The sequence below is a fragment of the Heliangelus exortis genome, chromosome 1, assembly GCF_036169615.1.
Source record: "Heliangelus exortis chromosome 1, bHelExo1.hap1, whole genome shotgun sequence".
Lineage (NCBI taxonomy): Eukaryota > Metazoa > Chordata > Aves > Apodiformes > Trochilidae > Heliangelus > Heliangelus exortis.
In genome coordinates this window covers 15,182,141-15,200,915 of record NC_092422.1, presented here as the reverse complement: position 1 = coordinate 15,200,915, position 18,775 = coordinate 15,182,141, and the positions used below count along the sequence as shown (strand labels likewise).

Below are 18,775 nucleotides of genomic sequence, written 5' to 3'. Positions count from 1 at the left end.
CTAGGAAGACCAGACCCTTCAAAATGGAGAATAAAGCTGCAGCTCTTTTGCATGCCTTGTCTAGCCTGGCTATAATGGTATTTCTGTTTATACAGTAGGGTTCTTTTGGAAAGATGGGGAGTTTCTCCAAACATGTTGGGGAAGAAGAGAATTTTCATACAGATGAATTCCATTTAATTAGGTCAACTGCCAATATCTATATTTGTACTTTCATATATGGGCAGTCACTACTGATAAAAGAAAACCCCACATGACTAAAACACAATTTATCTTCCTTCACTAGCATAGATTTAAGGGTAAAGTCTTTACACTTAGGCGTGAATACTATGAATGAATTACGAGCAAAAGTACTGAAAAGATCATTTCCTGGGTAAAATTCATCTCACCCAAAATGAAACATTAGCCAGATGAATCATTTCCTAAAAGTGCTTGTATGGCTGGCTAAGATACAGGCACATTGCAGTTAGGGGTTAACTCCTACTTGCCACTCTTCCTGTGAAAGAAGTCTCAATTAGTTCTTGGGCTTGCCCTGTCGAGATGTCAGCCAAGCTCACCACATCTGATGCAGTTTGTTGAGGCCAGGGACTGCATTTTTATGTCTTAACATGCCTGCATTAAGTACCTAATTTAAGCATTCAAAATCCAGACCCATATGAAGTCAGAGGAGGTCAAACCCTAATCAGATTAAAATCAATAGCCAATTCATTTCTGCATGACCTGAATGAAGAGCACAGGTTATTTTCCTAAAAAGGAACTTACTATGTAGGTGCCAAGATGGAGTGAGAATGAATAGCACCTCCTGGAAGCAAATACATGAGATCAATGAGATCTAAACATGTGCTGGATTACTTCATTTTTTTTGGAAACTCTCTGCATATTCAATAAATGCACCTATGCAGGATGGTGGGTGTACTTCAAGACTTATGGTAATGCAGTCTAATTTTTTTTTTGCATGCTGTGTAAAAGAAATCAGGTACATACACCTGTGCACACACAGAGCTGAGAGAAAAATTATTTTTCTAAATGTATCTTAAAAGATCCTCAAACGTGTGCTCTATTTTTCTACAACACAGGCTGAACTGGGGGAGGATTTCATCATAAGCTATAGAAAGCATGTGTTAAAACATAATGGAAGTCAGAAAAAAAAAATGGCCAAATTAGTATCTATAGCAATATGGCATCATCTATTCTTCTCTTGGCAACAGTAACAGAAAAAGCCCTTGTTAAATCAGCCATAGTATTAATTCTCAGCGTCCCTCTTTATCTTCTGCCCGTAAAAGCAAAACTGACGTGTATATTTCTGAGTACTGTTTTATGCATTTCTGTATCACAAATGACATTTCATATTTCTGTGACTCCAGTGACAGATGTATCAGGAACGTTTTTGCAACAAAATCTTCAAAATTCTTTAATGCACTACAAAAGAGCAGCAGCACGGCAGCGGAGGATCTGCCGCCAGCAGATGGCATCCACTCCCTGCAATTCCCGCAGCAGGAACTGAACCATGGGCTTGCACCACACCAGCAGAATATGTGGGATCATGCGAGAAGCAGACAGTTAATTTAAGTTACTTTCTGTCATTTGACAAAATGCTTCTTTCAAAGTATTCCTTTATTGTTACCATCATTTGAGAAAGAGTGGCAACCACTATATAGAAATACATTTGCCATATCAGAGCAGCAGGGGTTTATCTTCTCTTTATACACTGGTACCTACACCAGGTACTACCCAGTGCAACCCAGTCTGTTTGGCCCAGTATTTTCTTTATGTAATAGCAGCTTTCCATGAATAACTTTTGGAAGAACCTGAATTTCCTCCCCATTTCAATAGCACATTTATTCTACTAGTCTTCATGCTCATAAATACTCTTAAAGTAATAAAACTATCCGTTTAAATACGTGTAATAGTTATTTTAAAGCACTTTATGGCTAGAAATCCATACAGTGAATAGAAAGTTAATGCTGGACTCATAAAGTCTTTTCTTCTCAAACAAAACTGATTTTTACTGCCATAACAGTACGGATTGAGGGCACCTTGGCAATTTAGCAGCACTCTGATGCAAGATGTATTAGGCACTGAGGTATTCAGATGCAGGGTCAAATGTGCAGCTGCCCTGACTGCTGGCATCCTTCTCCCACAGACCTGCTGAGTGGGAAAAGGGGGGGCTCACTGCAGTGACCTGCTGGCTGGTACAAGAATTTTGTAGAAATAAAATGTTGCAGGTGAATGGACATACAAGTATAAGCCCACAAAGAAACAAAAAGAAAGAGCCAGCAGTATCATTTCCATTGAGAAAATAAACAAAACACAATGACCAATGGCATCTCACCCGGAGTTTCAGTAATGTGATTACAGTGACATTAAAAGCAGGTATTACCTGTTCTAAAAGATTCTGCAGCCTCTCTATTTCACAGTCTATTACAAATTTCTTTTCTTGCCTTCGGTCCAGGTCTTCTAAAAGCCGCCTGTAGCTGGCGTCATTAAAATTCTCCACACAGATGGCACTGACTTGCCAGCTATTTTGTCCTGCTTTTTCCATAATAGCTTGAAGTATTGAATAACCTGAAAGAAAAGGATACAATACACTAGTAACACAATCATAGCATATTTTGAATATGAATTCCCCTTAAGCAATATTATGTCTCTTAACATTTGCTCCTGCATTGAAAAGAGTAAGAGACTGAAACCCCACCTGTGCTGCCGGCCATGGTGACTGCAAAGGATGCAACTGATGAGAATTACTACAGCTCTGATCAGAATCCTGGGAATGATTCTTAGTGCTATGGATAGTCTTCCTACGATTTAGACACACAAACTCTTCCAGTTGCATACTGAGCTTCTCAGATTTGTTTTGTGCAGGTTTCTATGTCTAGACATTTTGTGACACAGCAAAGAAAGGATCTGAGCCTACTCATTCACCAGAAATTTTTGTATACTACACAAGCAGCATGTTAGACATTCAAATGCTTTATTTTTTTCATTGTTGAGTTTTGGGCTTTTTTTCGACAACATTTAATCCAAGTGGTTCTAATGCTTCTCAATAAGAATTTTTTTTTTTTTTTTTCATTTCTTTATGCATATATATACACACACACTAGTATAGATGTGTGAACAAAAATTATATCAGGCATTCCCAGAGATTGCAAGAGGAATAGGTTACACGTCAGAAAAAATATGTTTGAGTCTGCTCTTGCTAACTAGTTAATTATCAGCAGACCTAAAAACCCACAAAAATCTGATTGCCTCTGATAAAATAAAAGTATACAATAGTTTTTAAAGGAATATGAAGATTTTAGGACTCAAGAAACTAATTCTCTTGCAAATTTAGGACTAGCTATTTTTTCTATTGGCTCTTATGACATTTGCAGTCCTTGAAATACTAATCTTAAACCTGTATCTTTGCACTGTGATACTATGTACCTGCACTTTGGAAGAAACATTTTAAGTTTTTTCTCCAATTCAGATGGCATATCTAATATAAAAATACAAACATTTATAATGAATGCATAAAATACACAATATATTTTACCATATAAATGAGACTTATTTTATGGAACTATTTTATATTAGGAAATGAATTCAAATACTTGAGGTACTGAGTATAAAACATTTCTGTACTCAGCATATATTTTTAACCCAATGACTGTTTTTTGGTTTGGTTTTTTTTTCAAAGAACGACACAGCTTTCCTCTTAATTGCTGCATAATTACTCTGCTTTTCCTGTTGCTATATTCAATCTCCTTTTTGCCTGTAATTATCTCAGCAAATCATGATGAGATTCTTTCCCAAACATTGTATTTCTTGCTTCATTTCCTATTCATTTCCATATATAGACATACATTAAAACTACTCCAGTGTTAGAAGGGTTCCTGTTTCATTTACACTGTAACTTTGACTTCAACTTTGATATAAAGGCAGTCAACATTTACTTAATTCAGCTTCCTGACACAAATTAACATTTTCTTTGATTCAGGATGAATGGTGTTTGAGATACCAATTGACATCCCCTCATTCCTTTTGTATTTTGCTTGGACAACTTTACTAAGACGTGTTTTGATCAAACCAGGATTTTATCCCAGCATAAAGCACGACAAATATCAGAAAAAAACATACAAAAGCTTTTCTTCTGCCTTGGATCAAGGTTTGACTTGTCACATTTCATTAGCAGCTGCCTTCATTTAGGCATTTGAAGCTTCTCTAGATTACTCTCAGTAGCTGGCACTCAGACTTGGGTGTTCATGTCAGCGTGTTTAACATACAGAGTAATCCATCTACTACATGGTAGTAGCTGGATATGGTGCAACTTCTCTGACAGAAGAGTTCAGAATCCCTGTGCAAATAATCAGTGGCACAGTCATCTATTCAGTGTGCAGGAACAATTTTTAATGTAGCAGACCAACAAGATTGGAGTTTACACAGCATGAATAAATGCATTCATAGGCTCAGCATAAAAATTGGACATGCTGAGGAGAATGCTAATTTGTCCAAGATAATTGGCTACAGCTAGAAAGAGAAAAAAATTCAGTTGTATGTAGTGCTGTAAACATTTTTATAAGGGAAAAGACCTGATATTAACCCGGGGTAGTTCTCAGAAACATAAAGCAGCATCTCTATTTAGACAAAATTCTTAAACTTCAGAAACGTTTGCCCAGTTAAAGACAGCAGACATGAGGGATAGGATGAGTGGTAGCAGTTGAAAGCTGAAAGAGAGTCATTGAGATTCAATATTAGGAAGAAATTCTTCACTGTGAGGATGGTGAGACACTGGCACAGATTGCCCAGGGAAGCTGTGGATGCCCCCTCCCTGGAAGTGTTCAAGGCCAGGTTGGATGCGACCTGGATGGCAACCTGGAACAGTGGGAGGTGTCCCTGCCCATGCAGGGGGGCTGGAACTACATGATCTTTAAGGTCCTTTCCAACCCAAACCATTTAATGATTCTATGGTGCTGTGAATTTTACAGCTGTTGTCTAAAAAGCCTTTATTTTCTGTTTTTTTGTTGTTTATCCTCAGTTATGCTACAGACAGATGAATGACTCATTTTCTGGAATAAATTCCATTCCATGTATTGTGCAATAATGTATGTTGCTCTAAAGCAAAATTAAAAAAAAAACAAACTAACTCACAGCAGCCGAGCTACACAATCAATGTTTTTCAAAACAACATTATTTAAAAATGTATTATGTATTCCATCAATAAATAATAATAAGATAATTTCTCAAAAGTGTATGTAGTAAACCTTATTCATTAACTAATTGAAATGCAGATAAGTAATTTACCAGAAAATACATACAAATTATTGTGCCCAAACAGATCTTGCTGAAGCCTGGCCTGGAGGTCTGTATCAGCAAACTTCTGGTTCTTTCTGGATATGTTTTGATTCTGTTTGTTTGTTTCTGTGGGTTTTTTGTTTGTTTGTTTGTTTGTTTAATTACCAAATCCATGAATACAATAAAATACAAATACAACTGCCTGGAAGCACAGATGAAGTCCTTTCAAATGCAAGGATGCCATATGCAAAAATGGCTTCCTTTTCCTCTTCATGGATCCACAATTGTGGGGAATTATCCTTAAATGACCTGGGATGAGAAACCTGTCAACTGCTTTTTGTGTCATTGCTCAAATGTACGTGCTATTGACAACTGCTTAATAGCAATTCTACCTCAATATACTGGAACCAAACCAGAGATAGGGAAAATCTGCAAAGACTTTTTTTTTTTATTGATCCCTTCTGTTCTTGCTTTTCTGTTCTCTTGTCAGGTGCAAATGTGTGGATCTAACGAGCTGTTAATTTTTAATTTAAAAACCCAAACCCATGCAGTCATAATGTTGGAAAAAAAACCCCAAACAAGAAACATGAAAATGAAGTTACTCTATTTTTTTCCCCTGTAAAATAAGAGCTGGAGATGCCTAATGCAAAAAATCTACGAATTTTAACTGATCCTACAGCTAAGTATCTTACAAAGGAAATCTCAGATTTTTTTTAACCCTGCTTCCCTCATTCTACAGTCCTACATTTCCATTGTAAAATGCATCAGTCAAACAAAAACAATGACAGATTTGCACCTGGTCTTATATCTGTTTAAAGAGAGATTAGTACATCTTCAGGGAGACTTACATATCTTCTAGAGACAAAAGCATGTAAAACACTTTTAAATGTTGGTATTTAAGATCACATTGTAAGTGCAGGAGTTTGGGAGACCAGGATTCTTCCTAGACACTACAACATTTCTATAATTGGAACCTAGACACAACCACCCTTCACCTTGGTAGCTGAAATCATGAGTGATCTTTTGGATATTAGAAGCTCCGTGGCCTTTCTGGGGTTTTTTTGCCTTCTACTGTGCTTTCCCCTGTTCAGTTTTGTTTCAGGACTCGGTGACTTAATTGAATTTATTTCCATTTAAATGAAAAGTAAAATCTGGTACCTAAATCTCTTCTGTGTGTTCAGAATAAACTAAGGAGATAAGAGGAGCATTTTCTTGACTTAATTTTTCTACTGGAATGCACTTGGTTTGGCTTGTTTCCTTTTTTTTTTTTTTTTTTTTTTTTTTTTTTTTTTTTTTTTTTTTTTTGGCTTGTTTTTGTTGTTTTTTGTGGGTTTTTTTTCTTTCTTTTCTTTTTCTTCTGGCTTGCTTGCTCACTTTCACACAAATATTTCAGTGATCAGTTACAGTTTTATAATTAAATTTCAATAACTTTCCTCTTGCAGCAGACTTTTCATTCTGGGAAACCATTTCCCCTGCCCCTCTAAGTGCAAGCAATCATTCCTGATGGTCTTGCCAGGGCACAGAGAGCAAAGTAGCCAGATTAGCCCAAGATTAGCTATGATCCCAACACTCACAGACACTGAAATGCTGGAGCTATTTTATGAAAGCTACTTCCATCTGTTGGAATTTATGTTAGGATCAGTAGAAGAAATAAATTTTTTATAAATCCAACTCACAGTAGAAGTGAAGAGTAAATGATCAAATCATTTGGTATGGATAAGCCAATATTTTTGACATTCAGGATTGGATTCATGTCACTTAACTCTAGATGTCTCTAAAGCAGTTGTCTGAGTTAATCATCCATGCTTTCAAAGGAGCAACATATATCCCATAAAAAAGCATTTTTTTGTCTAAGATATCTATCTCAGGAGTGCTTTTATTTTTCTCCAATGAATACTGGAGGAGTCTAGACATGAGGTTTAGCGAAAATATTTACCATTTATCTAGCTAAATCTTGGAGAGATGAATTCAGACAGCACAGTGATGAACACCATACAAGAAATCGACACTGTGAAGGATGCTTGGTTGTACATTCAACCAATAACTACAAATACACAAAATTCAAGCATATTTTAGCTTTCCTCGTTATGATCAATACCTTTTTATTAACATATGGTTTTGTTTTAATTGTTTGGTCAGTATATAGCTTCCAGAACTTAAAGACAACCAGTAAGATTTATAAAGTCTATCATATATGGTAATTCATTTGCATGACTGATTTTGAGTTGAAGCCAGAACATTCATCAAAAAGTACATTCAAAATATTCAATTTAGACATGAGAGTGAAACTACAGGTATACCCTGAGTCATTTAGGGGTCTAATTCAGAGAAAAGACACATACACTGGAAAATAAGACAGTGAGGTGAATAAATAATTCCAACACTTCCTCTCTATCCCTCTGTCATCCAAGAAAAATTATATGATAATCATTATAAACAGATATTTTTCTTAAAAATCTCTTATGAGGATTCCGCAGCTTCCTAAGTAATATATTTATTGCTTAATTATTCTTTTACATATGAGATGTTTCCTAAAGTCTTACCTAAATCTCCCCTGTCACAGTGCAAAGCCATTCATTCTCATTCTCTCTATTAGACCTGCAGAACAGTTTGTTCCCTCCTTCTTTAAAGCAATCCTTTATATAACTAAAGACAGCTGTTTCAGTTATTTTCTGTCTGTACTTCTCTTGCTGAAACAGTATTCTCTCAGGTCTTCCTTGTGGAATATGTTTTAGTCTAGATTCTGACAATTTTCCTTGCTTTCTTCTGGATATGTTGCAACTGATAAATTCTTTCCTGAAATGCACTGGTGAAAATGTGATGTATTTTAAAAATGTGCTCCAAAGTACACACAGTCCTTTCAATTTTTTTATGTTCCAGGAGTTTAACAAATGTACTCTATATTTCCTCAAGTCACTAACAAAGATACTGGAAAAAAATACAAGCAGAATGGATCATACCTCCTTATTTGACAGTGAACTTCATATACTTCTTTCTGAGTTAAAATACATGGCCAATGTTCTATATATCTTCTAGAAAAATCATAAAGAAAAAAATTCCTTAGCTCACTTAGCAAAACTTCACACAAACTGTGTGAAAAACCCTAAGAGAATGAGATGCCTATTTTTGATCTGTGTGTCCAAATCCTGTTACTTTGTAACAGAAGGAAATTTACTTTCTCTCTTTGTTCCTGAAAAATCCAGTTTGAGTTTCAATTAGCTTTCCAAATTTTATATACTTTCAAATATATTTGTTGTGATGTAGGTTGTAAATTATGTCACCCATATTATCAATAACCAGGATAATTTCTGCAGAATCACAGTTTGGTTGGGATCTTTGAAGGTCATCTGATTTTCTAACATCTCCAACTAGATCATGTTTCTCAGAGATCCAAACTGATCCTGAATGTTTCCCCCACCTTTCTGGGCAACCTGGTACAATCTTTCACCATCCTCATCACAAAAACTTTATTCATAGAATCACAGAATGATTATTTCTATCTAGTCTAAATCTACTCCATTTTGTAATTTAAAACCATTACCCATTGTCTTCTCATAGAATCATAGAATGATTTGGGTTGGAAGGGACCTTAAAGATTATCAAGTTTCAACCTCACTACATGGGCAAGGACACCTTCCACTCAAGGCCCCATCCAACCTGGCCTTGAACACTTCCAGGGATGGGGGCATCCACAACTTCCCTGGGCAACCTGTTCCAGTGTCTCACCACCCTCATGGTGAAGATTTTCTTCCTAATGTCTAACCTAAATTTATCCTTTTCCAGACTGAAACCACTACCCCTCATCCTATAGCTACATGCCCTTGTAAAAGTCTTCTGCTACAGGCCTTACTAAAAATTCTGACCCAAATTTTATTACAGATGGTCTGTAACAAAAATGAGGTAACGATGAACCCACATTTGCCATCTCCTCTGTTGCTGTTTTTCTTCAAAGATTTCAGAATATTTGAGGTTAAGGGAATTTAACTTTATGTTTTGGGTTTAAGTTTCTCATGCACCTGAGATCAAAGACCTTGAATATTTTCTCAGTGTTGTGAGACACCTCCCAAAGAAGCTCTAGAAGTGGTTCATGGTCAGACTCTGCCCTTCTGTCCTTTAATCCTGCAGAAACTGGTACCTGTGCAACACCATATGCAGTATCTGATAATCTTTTTACCTTGAGGAAGTTACAAAGCTACAAGCAAATGCTGCCAGTTTATGGCCACCATGGCTTTCTATTTATTTATTTATTTGGAAAAAAGAGATGTAAATAGAACAACGACTTGCAGATGACATGCTTTCAGTGAGCATATGGGAAGAGGTTTGGCTTACTCCACAATGGGAATTAATGATCAAAGATTCAGGCTATGTCAGGTCCCAATTATGCTACACCCAATCTGCAGCAAGATTTTTGCCTCTTCTTTGCATTTCAGAGTCTGCAGCCTCCACATGAAATGCACTGTAATGATATTTCATTAAAATGCCAAGTGATAAAGATGAATGGAAACTTGAGAGGGGCTGAAGAAAAACCCTGATTCTAAAGATAGTCTGATAGCTTTGCTCATGCTTTATCAGATGCCATTACCCTTCCCACTTCACTAAATGCCTTCAAATGAATGTCAAAGTCCAGTAACCTTTCTTATGACAAGAATGTGTAGAGAATGTGTAGTACATCCAAGCACACTTGCAATTATTACATACTTTTTTATTGCCCCCCAAAACATTTACATGTCTTATTGGCAGTCTGTATTTTCTTTGCTTTTGTTTGTCTATTATGTAGCTGTAACAAAGGATTCAGCTAGAACTGCCTCAGCTGAAAAGTCCAACAACTTCTCTGAAACTTAAAAGCAGTACTGAAGCCACATTATTAGCAAAATTAGCTATCAGAAAAAAACTCAAAAATTATTAGCTTAACAATGCAGCAATTAAGCCAACGAGTGGAAAAGAGAAAAAAAAAACAAAACAAAGCAGGTGCTAGGCATGCTCTCTGTCAGACCAGCATTTTAAAGTAACTTCAGAATGTACATAGTGTCTCTGAATATCCAGTTATCTGAGATGTAATCTTGGGTATACCATCAGGAATATTGCATATCAATATTTCAGAAAAAGGAGAGAAAATAGGAAAAAGTTAATTTATTTTGTAAAAAAAAAAAAGAAGTATCTTCAAATATTTAATTTACTTTTCTTCTTTGTTCTTCTTATAAGCTTTTAATTTAACAAAAAAGCTGGCTTAGTCATAAATATTCCTTGATTTTAAACATTATAGCTTAAACTTTTCTTCTCTAGTGCCAGGACTTAAAGATAAAATTCCTCAGTTAACTAAAACCTATAGACAGTAATGTTGTTACTAATAAATTATCTTTCTTACACAATATCTTAATTGATGCAAAGCTATTTCCCAGAAATTGCTAGCTTCCCAACAGCTTCCAGTTTTTTTCCAGTTCCTTAAACTAACTCATTTCTCTTTTGACATAGACCAGAATTAAGATATGATTCTTTCTTCTTATACTGGTGCATCAGAAGATTTCATATATTGGTATTTATTGAAGTGTAATGACACTGAATTATCTTGCAATGCCCAGGCACTTCCTCTGAGAGACTGCAAGTATCACTCACAACTAAAACCTGAAAAAAAGGCTTAGAATCTGAGTTTTTTAATAATAAAATCATATAAGGGAAAAAAAATACATGAGAAAACATTTTAGTAATTTCTTCTAAACGCTCCAATACATTACAAGCTTAAGTATGTGTATATATTTAAATATTTTATTCAAATCTGTGCAAACCCACATGCAAATAAGTTACAGAATTTTAAAGGGAGACAAACAATAAAACAGAGATTGTTTCAGCTCCCTCTACCCTCTTTTTACTCCTCCTCTGAAAATAACTGGTGGGCAAAAGGCACTTAATTAATAAGCTCAGCTCATTTGAGTGTCTTCACAAACACTTCTCAGAGTATCAGAAATCCAGAACTGATCTTTTCCAGTGATGCTATGTGCAAGACACATAATGTAACGTCTAGATACTTGAAGAAAGAAACAGGGAAGAGGAAGGCTAGAATTACATGATCTTCATATCATGGACATGGTCCTACATGATTAAATGTCTTCTTGGTGTCCTCATTAAAAAAAATAATGCTAAAATATTTGTCAGAGTTCAAAGTCATAAATCAGAATGATATGAGGCCAATATATAAAAATGCCTTGGAGTAAGAGATTCAAAGGATAATTTATCTCAACTGAAAGTTCAGTGCCCAAATCTGAGTTACTCCACTCTCCTTCTGCAGGCAGGGGAGAGAAACAGGCACCCTCTGAAGGCAATCAATTAAAGCTTATCACCTATCACACGCATTTTCAGGGGAGAAGAAATCCCCCCATGTTTAGAATAAAAAATCCTAATAATTATTTCTAAGGTTCAATGCCATGAACATTATTAAAAGAGTACTGCTCATATGTTAAAAAGCAGGACTAAAAGGAGCCTGCAATATTAGCAAAGTCTCTGTTTGCTGCTCACATAACTTTTGATTCAAGCTCTATATTTTTATCTGCGTTTTACATATTAAGATACAGCTTTTCATTTAAGTAGAATTAAAAGTTAGGTTACTTTTATGCTTCTCTTGTGGAGGATGGGCATAGGTTTCCTTTGATTATTCTGGTGAAGGGATTTGCATACAATTACAGAGACAATTTCAGTTCCTAGCAGGAACAAACACAGGATGAAGTAAGTACTCACCATATGATTAGACTAATTTATTATGTCCCACTGAGGCAAGTTATATTCCAAGAAGTAATCATAAACCCGTGTTCAAAGCCCTGGTAGAATGAATATATTTAACAATTCAAATTATATTTCAGCTGTAGAAACTGACATTTAGTGAAAAACATGGAAATGGGCAAGGTATAATGAAAAGATAACAGCTAAAAGAATACAGACATTAAAAGCTGTGATTGGCCTGTCTGAAAACAGGCCAGGATAGAAAACTGTGATAAAATCCTGGCAGGTTTCTCATATTAAATATATGTTGATCTGGACTTTGGTTAGTTTTAACTGACCTTGACATTAATGTCTGAAGCTGAACACAGTGACCAGTCAATAACTGCTCCATAAAAGTTAAGTGCCTGTAACGTTTCATTATACAATGGCACTTGCATTGGCCATTTTGACAGCAAATCATCTTAAGAAATTTGTTCATTTTGGAGCTGGGTATCATTCTTCTCCTGAACAGCTGCTTACTCACAGAAAAATGCACTCTGGTGACAGCCCAAGTCTTAATAAAAAGGAGTGAGTTTTTCTGCATAAGACTGGCTAGACTAAAAAATTACATAGGTTGCAAAAAAGTGGAAACAGCGTCTAATAAAAACGGACATTTCTTAAATATTATTCTATTTAGGGCATCTCCATGAATAGAAACAAAAGGCACAATTTGCTGTCTGTGTAAGTGTTACACAGGAGAGCTGTGGTAGCAAGATACCCTCTCCCCTTCTTAAAAAAGCACAGGACTATGAATGTGTCATTGGATGTCCCCGAGTCCATTTTGTTATGATCATTAGGAGAGAGTGTCCTGGGTGATTTAGTTTTTATCTCTCCATCTGGAACAGATCCAAATCCCATAAATAATGCTAAAATATTTACAAAGACAGAAAGATAGAGAAAATTACTCTGCAGCACGGTGCAAAGTCTATCTCAGAGAGGAAGTAAATTTTCTGCAGTCTTCATACAGTGCCTGAGTAGTATATAAAGAATACAAAAAACAACAACAACCAAAAAAACACCTGCAGAACAGGAGGGAACTGACTGAAAAAACTTAAAAAACCTTAGAGAGGTCAAAAATAAAAATGCTACAGAAGGCTTTTTTCATCTGACATGAGTGACAAGTAAAACCCCAGTAACTGCTCAATAATTATAAAATATTTTAGATGTCCTAGAACGTGTGTTTGGCATTTTACATTGTAACTTAAAATGAAAATAAAATAGTAAATATGGTATGATTTCAGTTCTGCTAGTGTAAAGCCAGAAAAATCCCACTTCAACCAATTTTTTTGAGGTTCCCATTTCTGTACTTGGAAACTAAAAATCTATTTTTGAAAAAGCTGCAGGAGAAGATAATCCATTTAACTATACAATATCATTTAACTTATCTTGGATTTTCTTACAAACCAGTGCCTGGAACAACTCTATGATCAGTGCTCAAAAACTACGATGAAAAAACTGCTTCCCACTAATACTTTTTTATATTTTAGTTTATGTTTCCACTGCCCTTTTTCATGTGACTGATATTATTTTATATTAGAATACCTTAAACACTATAAGTTACCTCAACTGTCTTATTTTCCTCAAGAGATACAATGTAGATTTGAATTTTCCAGTCTGTTTAATGCAGTGATGTCCAGCCTTTTCAACCCAAGGGCTGAAATGTTGTTCCAAAAAGGTCAGTGGGCCACAATTAATACTTGAGGGGATTTTCTCTAGAAGCAGAGTGGAAGGGAACAGACACCACACCCAGCTCTGTTGCTGATGATCCTTAAGCATCTTCAGGACACTGGATAACAGCTGTAAAGCTGTGAATAATTCTGGAAATGCACTGAAGTTTTGTCTATTGGCACACTGAAGGAACACTCACACAACAGCTTTGGGCTGTGACACCAGGCTGGGATGCACACAGTTCAAGGTATCAGAGACAGAGTGACCTCATTCCTCTTGCTAAAGCTACCTGCTAAATCAAGTTCAAAATAATTGATCAAAGACTAATTAATTACAAATAAGCAATCATCACCACTACAGAAACTGGACATTAGCCTCTGTCTCTTGAGAGATGGTTTTATGAGAGACAACTTGCAGAGACATAAGCACCAGGAGGAATTTCCCTGCTGAGCTCTTAACACTGGAGATGGTACATGGGCACAGTATCAATATTTGCACACTGCAGGAGGTTTACACCAAACAGCTTTGGAAGAAGCTGCTCGTAGACCTTGCTGCAGTTGGAAGGAGTGTGTGAATCTGCAAGATGCTCGTGTGTGCTGTTTCCCAGCCTGTTCTGGGGCCAGGCTGCCTCCATGGGCTGGAACTGCTCTGAAGCACCATGTTTCAAGTGTTTCCCAATGTTTTTTGTTATAGACACAAAGAAGATTTTTTTCCTTAATAGAACAAAGGAGACATAAAACATCTATTCATGGAAGAACACAAAATACCAGTTTTACTTCTATTTAGCACTCCAGAAAAAATTGCATCTTGACTTGTGTATCACTGAATGAACTGAGGAATTTAGGAATCTTTTTGCACAAGTGAAAGAGTTGTACCTACTTGACAGATATTTCTTTAAGGTTTTATTGCTGTCTGAAAAAATTATTAATATTCACTATTTAGTTTTCATCTTCACGGTAGTTTAAATGAGTAAGTCCTTTTTCAGTAAGAGTCTGGTGTTAATTAATTTTCATGATTAGAAAGGTTATTCTGATCCTGAGACAGTTATCATTAAATATGATAGGCCTGCAAAATACATTCTGTTTTAGAAAACAGGGATAAAAGCGTAGGCACCCTGCTGGGAGTAACTGTTTGCACTTATGTAAATCCTGTGCTCAAAGGCCTCATTGTCCTAGGTATTGTACAAAGCATGTATGCAGAAAAAGTCTCAAAAACCAAGACTTTGGCAAATAAATAGGTTCAGAGACAGGGAAAGTTAGTTATTCTTATTTTTGTTTTTAATTAACTTAATAAGACATTTCAAAAGCATTTTTTCACATTTATCAGTCTAAAACCACTTGCTTTTGAATATTCATTAATTCATGCAAAATATGAGACAAAATTATCCAATATAATGCAAATTAGACATATATTTGAATATTTAAATATGCATTTTTATATTAATATTTTTTCTTTTAAAATATAGTCAGGAGTAAATGATTTAGCTGAATTACTTGGCATTTTCCTTTCCATCATTCTTTTGCAACATTACAGATGACTCACTACACAGTCCGAATTCTAAGTTGCATTTTTACAGAATAAGAACTACAGTAATACTATAAATAGCACTTTTTTAGAATTCCTAATAAAAGATAGGACAAATCCTGTTGTATAACTCCTAAAATATTCATACTGGCTTTAGTTGGAACTGCTCACAGGAGGAGAAATCGGTCCAATATTTGAAATCTGACATAATGAAAATTAAAGACCATTTAAGTCTGAAACCTGTTTAATTCATTAACTGGATTTTTAAGTGTAAAACAACTAATTCTGTACCAAATGAAAAAGTAATTGAAAAAAAAGAAGCAAAAGCTAAAAAAGCACAGACAGGCAAATGACACCCCAGTATGCAGGCAAAAACTACAGGTGGAAGAAGGCAGGCAGGAAGGGGGAAAGTAGTGCTACTTTTATTTGTAGCACTAGCACTGTACCCTAAAGCTGCAATCCTGTCACATAGGATACTAAATGCTATAGGTGAATTTGAATAGTAAGCATCACAATTCACAGTTTGTCCTTACGTTACATCTTGTATTGATATAGTTGTGGTTTTCTTTCCATAAATAGATTTTTTTTCATTTTTTTAGACTGTTGATCTCTTCTGTGCAACTTTCTCTTGTATATCTTTCTCATATACCCAGTTTCACAACTTCAGGATGGTCACACCATGTGTGGCACACAGTTTTGGCACACCAATAGTGCATTTTAAAAAGTTACTGCATATGTTCTATGATAATTTCCAAAAGATATGAGGCAACAGATTTTGATTTTTGAATTATATGCCTTATTTGCAAACTAAACATTTAAAACATCACCAAACATGTCTACCATTGATTAAACAAAGGTTTTTTTCCTCTTCAGAATCTATGACATTTTTGAGAGGTCACTGTCAAAGAGAACTACAAGGGTGAAGTGTATGATGCATTGAATGGGCAGCAATGGCAAAAGCTCTTTTCCACCCTGGGATGATCTCAGTTACTTTAATATCCAAGGTAGTCAATATTTGGGTAGGAAAGAAACTAAAAGGTGCTACCATGCTTACAAACACTACGAAACCAGGGAGATGCTAAGCTTTATTAAGGAAAACTTTCAGCAAACTGGCATGATGGGTAGATGAAGAGCTACGGTGGGTAGTTTGACTATTGGACTTGATCTTACTTGCCTTTTCCAGCCTTGATGATTCTCTGATTTTATTTACATGGATTTATACATGCCTCAGTGAAATTACAAGAATCCAGAACTATATACTTATTGTTACAACTGTTTACCTGATTTATCTGATTTATATTATTTTAATTGTTATTTAAATGCTTATTTGCAACAAAATCAGACTTAAGCTACAAATCTCATGTATCTACACCAAAATGTAAAAATAATCTGGAAAGTGCCCAACAGGTTGGGAAATAACCCTACACTCTGTTTCTGTACAATAGAATTAACAACACTGAAAATCACATTCAGCAATTTCTTCCTCTGTTTCCAGAAAACACTATGTCAAGCTACTCCAAGTGTCTCCAAGGCTCAGATTAAGAATTAGCTGAAGACTGAAGTAATCAAGTTCAAAGATATTGATGATAATCATATAAAAAGTGTGGCTGTTCTTCATTATGCAGCACAGGTATATAACCTTGAGTTCAAGTCTCCTCCAGTTCTCTAGACAATTATTATTGCTGTTGCTCACACTCAAATATGCTGAAATATGAAGAGGGAATTAAAACTTTTTAATGCTATTTTAGTCCCATCTCGTTGCTAACAATTCAACAGAGAATTTCATCTGGTGTTTTTGCATGCAATCTGATAACTACAGAGGGCTTGTTTCTGGCATCAGTAAGCAACTGGGCCCAATCCTCTGCCTCAATTCTTCCTCAATGCCTGCTGCATCCTCACCATCATTTCCCTGCAAGCAGTCCTCCTGACCCCACACACCATTCCACTAGGAGATGAGGATCCTGTGAACACAGTTGATGAAGAAATATGAACCTAAAAGCAGAATTTTTTTTGTATGCATACTCCCAATGAAACCCCACGTACTTAGAGTTGTCTGCTGGGGTAATTCTGTAAATTATATGGTACTCCAGGTAAAATACACACCCAGAAAGGTGGAAAATGCTGCTCAAAGAGGCTTTTGACACTTGCAGTTTATTTTTATATTCAAGAGGCTGGCACATTTTGCTGGTCAAAACCTCAGGATTTTTTAAGCCGACAAGTAAAACATAACAACCCCCCAGAGGAAAAACCAAGAGAAGAAAAGGTCTGCCTGAAAATATTGGATAGGTATTGGGGATAGGATAAAATCCAAAGGGAAATAAATTCATTTCCTAAAAGCACTGTCAAAGACTGGTATATCTAATAAAGAAGTGGAGTCACTTGACCCCAGCTGGCAGAAGACCTCCCTTCCAGACAGTGAGATACAACAAGAAACAGAGGGGCAAATAGTATGAAAGGGTCAGTTGACTCATTTTCAGAAACTTTCTTTTCCTTGACAAGTACATAAAATCCTGACAGATCTTGTTTTTTATCTTCTCAGTAGCCTGATCTTTCTTTTACCTCAGTGGTCTTTCTGGACAGACAATGTTACTGACCCTCAGTTTACAAAATTAAATCCTAGATGTTCACGGAGAATTTGAAAAGGATCACTTTGTATTTGTCTTGGATTCATCTTTGACTCTCCAGATAAAGTTTATTTTTCCTTAATGGCATTGACATTTGCAAAAGTAAAGCAATACAAAGCCTGGGACTAGGGAAAAATATGTCTGGTAATTGTATAACAGCAAAAGCTCCTATTTTGTACTATCAGTACAACAAAGCTTATTGATTGGTTATACATAATATTTTATTTATCCTCTATAGTCTTTTCAAAGCATTCAGTCATATTTATCATTACTATAGGGTTGAAGATAACACGTCGGTTAGATCCTCCCAAAATTAATGTTATTAATTTACAAATGATCAAGCATTTCTGTTCCCTATCTATATAATGCTGGATGGGTATCTTCTCAAAAAAAGGCATATATGCTATTTTTAAAAGTTGCTACAGAAACACTGTACCAGGACGGACATGATATTAGACAAAGACATATCTCTTTTTTCTAATGTTAAAGTAAAATTAAATCTCTGACAAAACACTTGCACAAAATCTAACTATAAGACAAAAATGATCAATTTCCTTTTAAAAATATCTCACATTCCTATGTCCATACTGCCCACCTGGTGGCTGTTTCACAGCCTTCTTCCACCTCTGTTAAATAACCTACTGATTTCCAATATAAATTCACTAATTTGCTTTTGTAATTTCTACTCTGCTTTGTGTAGAAATGCGTTGAATTAACACTGTCCTTTAACGTAAAAATTCCTTCCCTTCTTTCCTTACTTTTACTCTCTTAATATAGTTATGAAAAACAATAACTCCATTTAAAAAAGTGCCTTTTTAGTCTCCTCCCTGGGCATAGTGATGACCATCTTCTCAGAATCCTTCTTTCCCAAAGAGAAACCACAAGAACTGCCATGGTTAGAAGTCTTGCTTTAAGTTTTTCATTTAACACATCCTCCAAAT

At 35.6% G+C, this 18,775-nt stretch overlaps 1 protein-coding gene across 5 annotated transcripts in view; it reads right to left on the bottom strand.

The window, feature by feature from the left end:
• Nucleotides 1-18,775, bottom strand: part of GRIA4 (glutamate ionotropic receptor AMPA type subunit 4) — a 217,477-nt gene that overhangs the window by 89,569 nt on the left and 109,133 nt on the right. For all 5 annotated transcript variants that reach the window (XM_071734643.1, XM_071734636.1, XM_071734652.1 and 2 more), the window contains one exon: nt 2,378-2,562. In XM_071734643.1, coding sequence (XP_071590744.1) covers nt 2,378-2,562 — 185 coding nt within the window. The remainder of the gene's footprint in view (nt 1-2,377; nt 2,563-18,775) is intronic.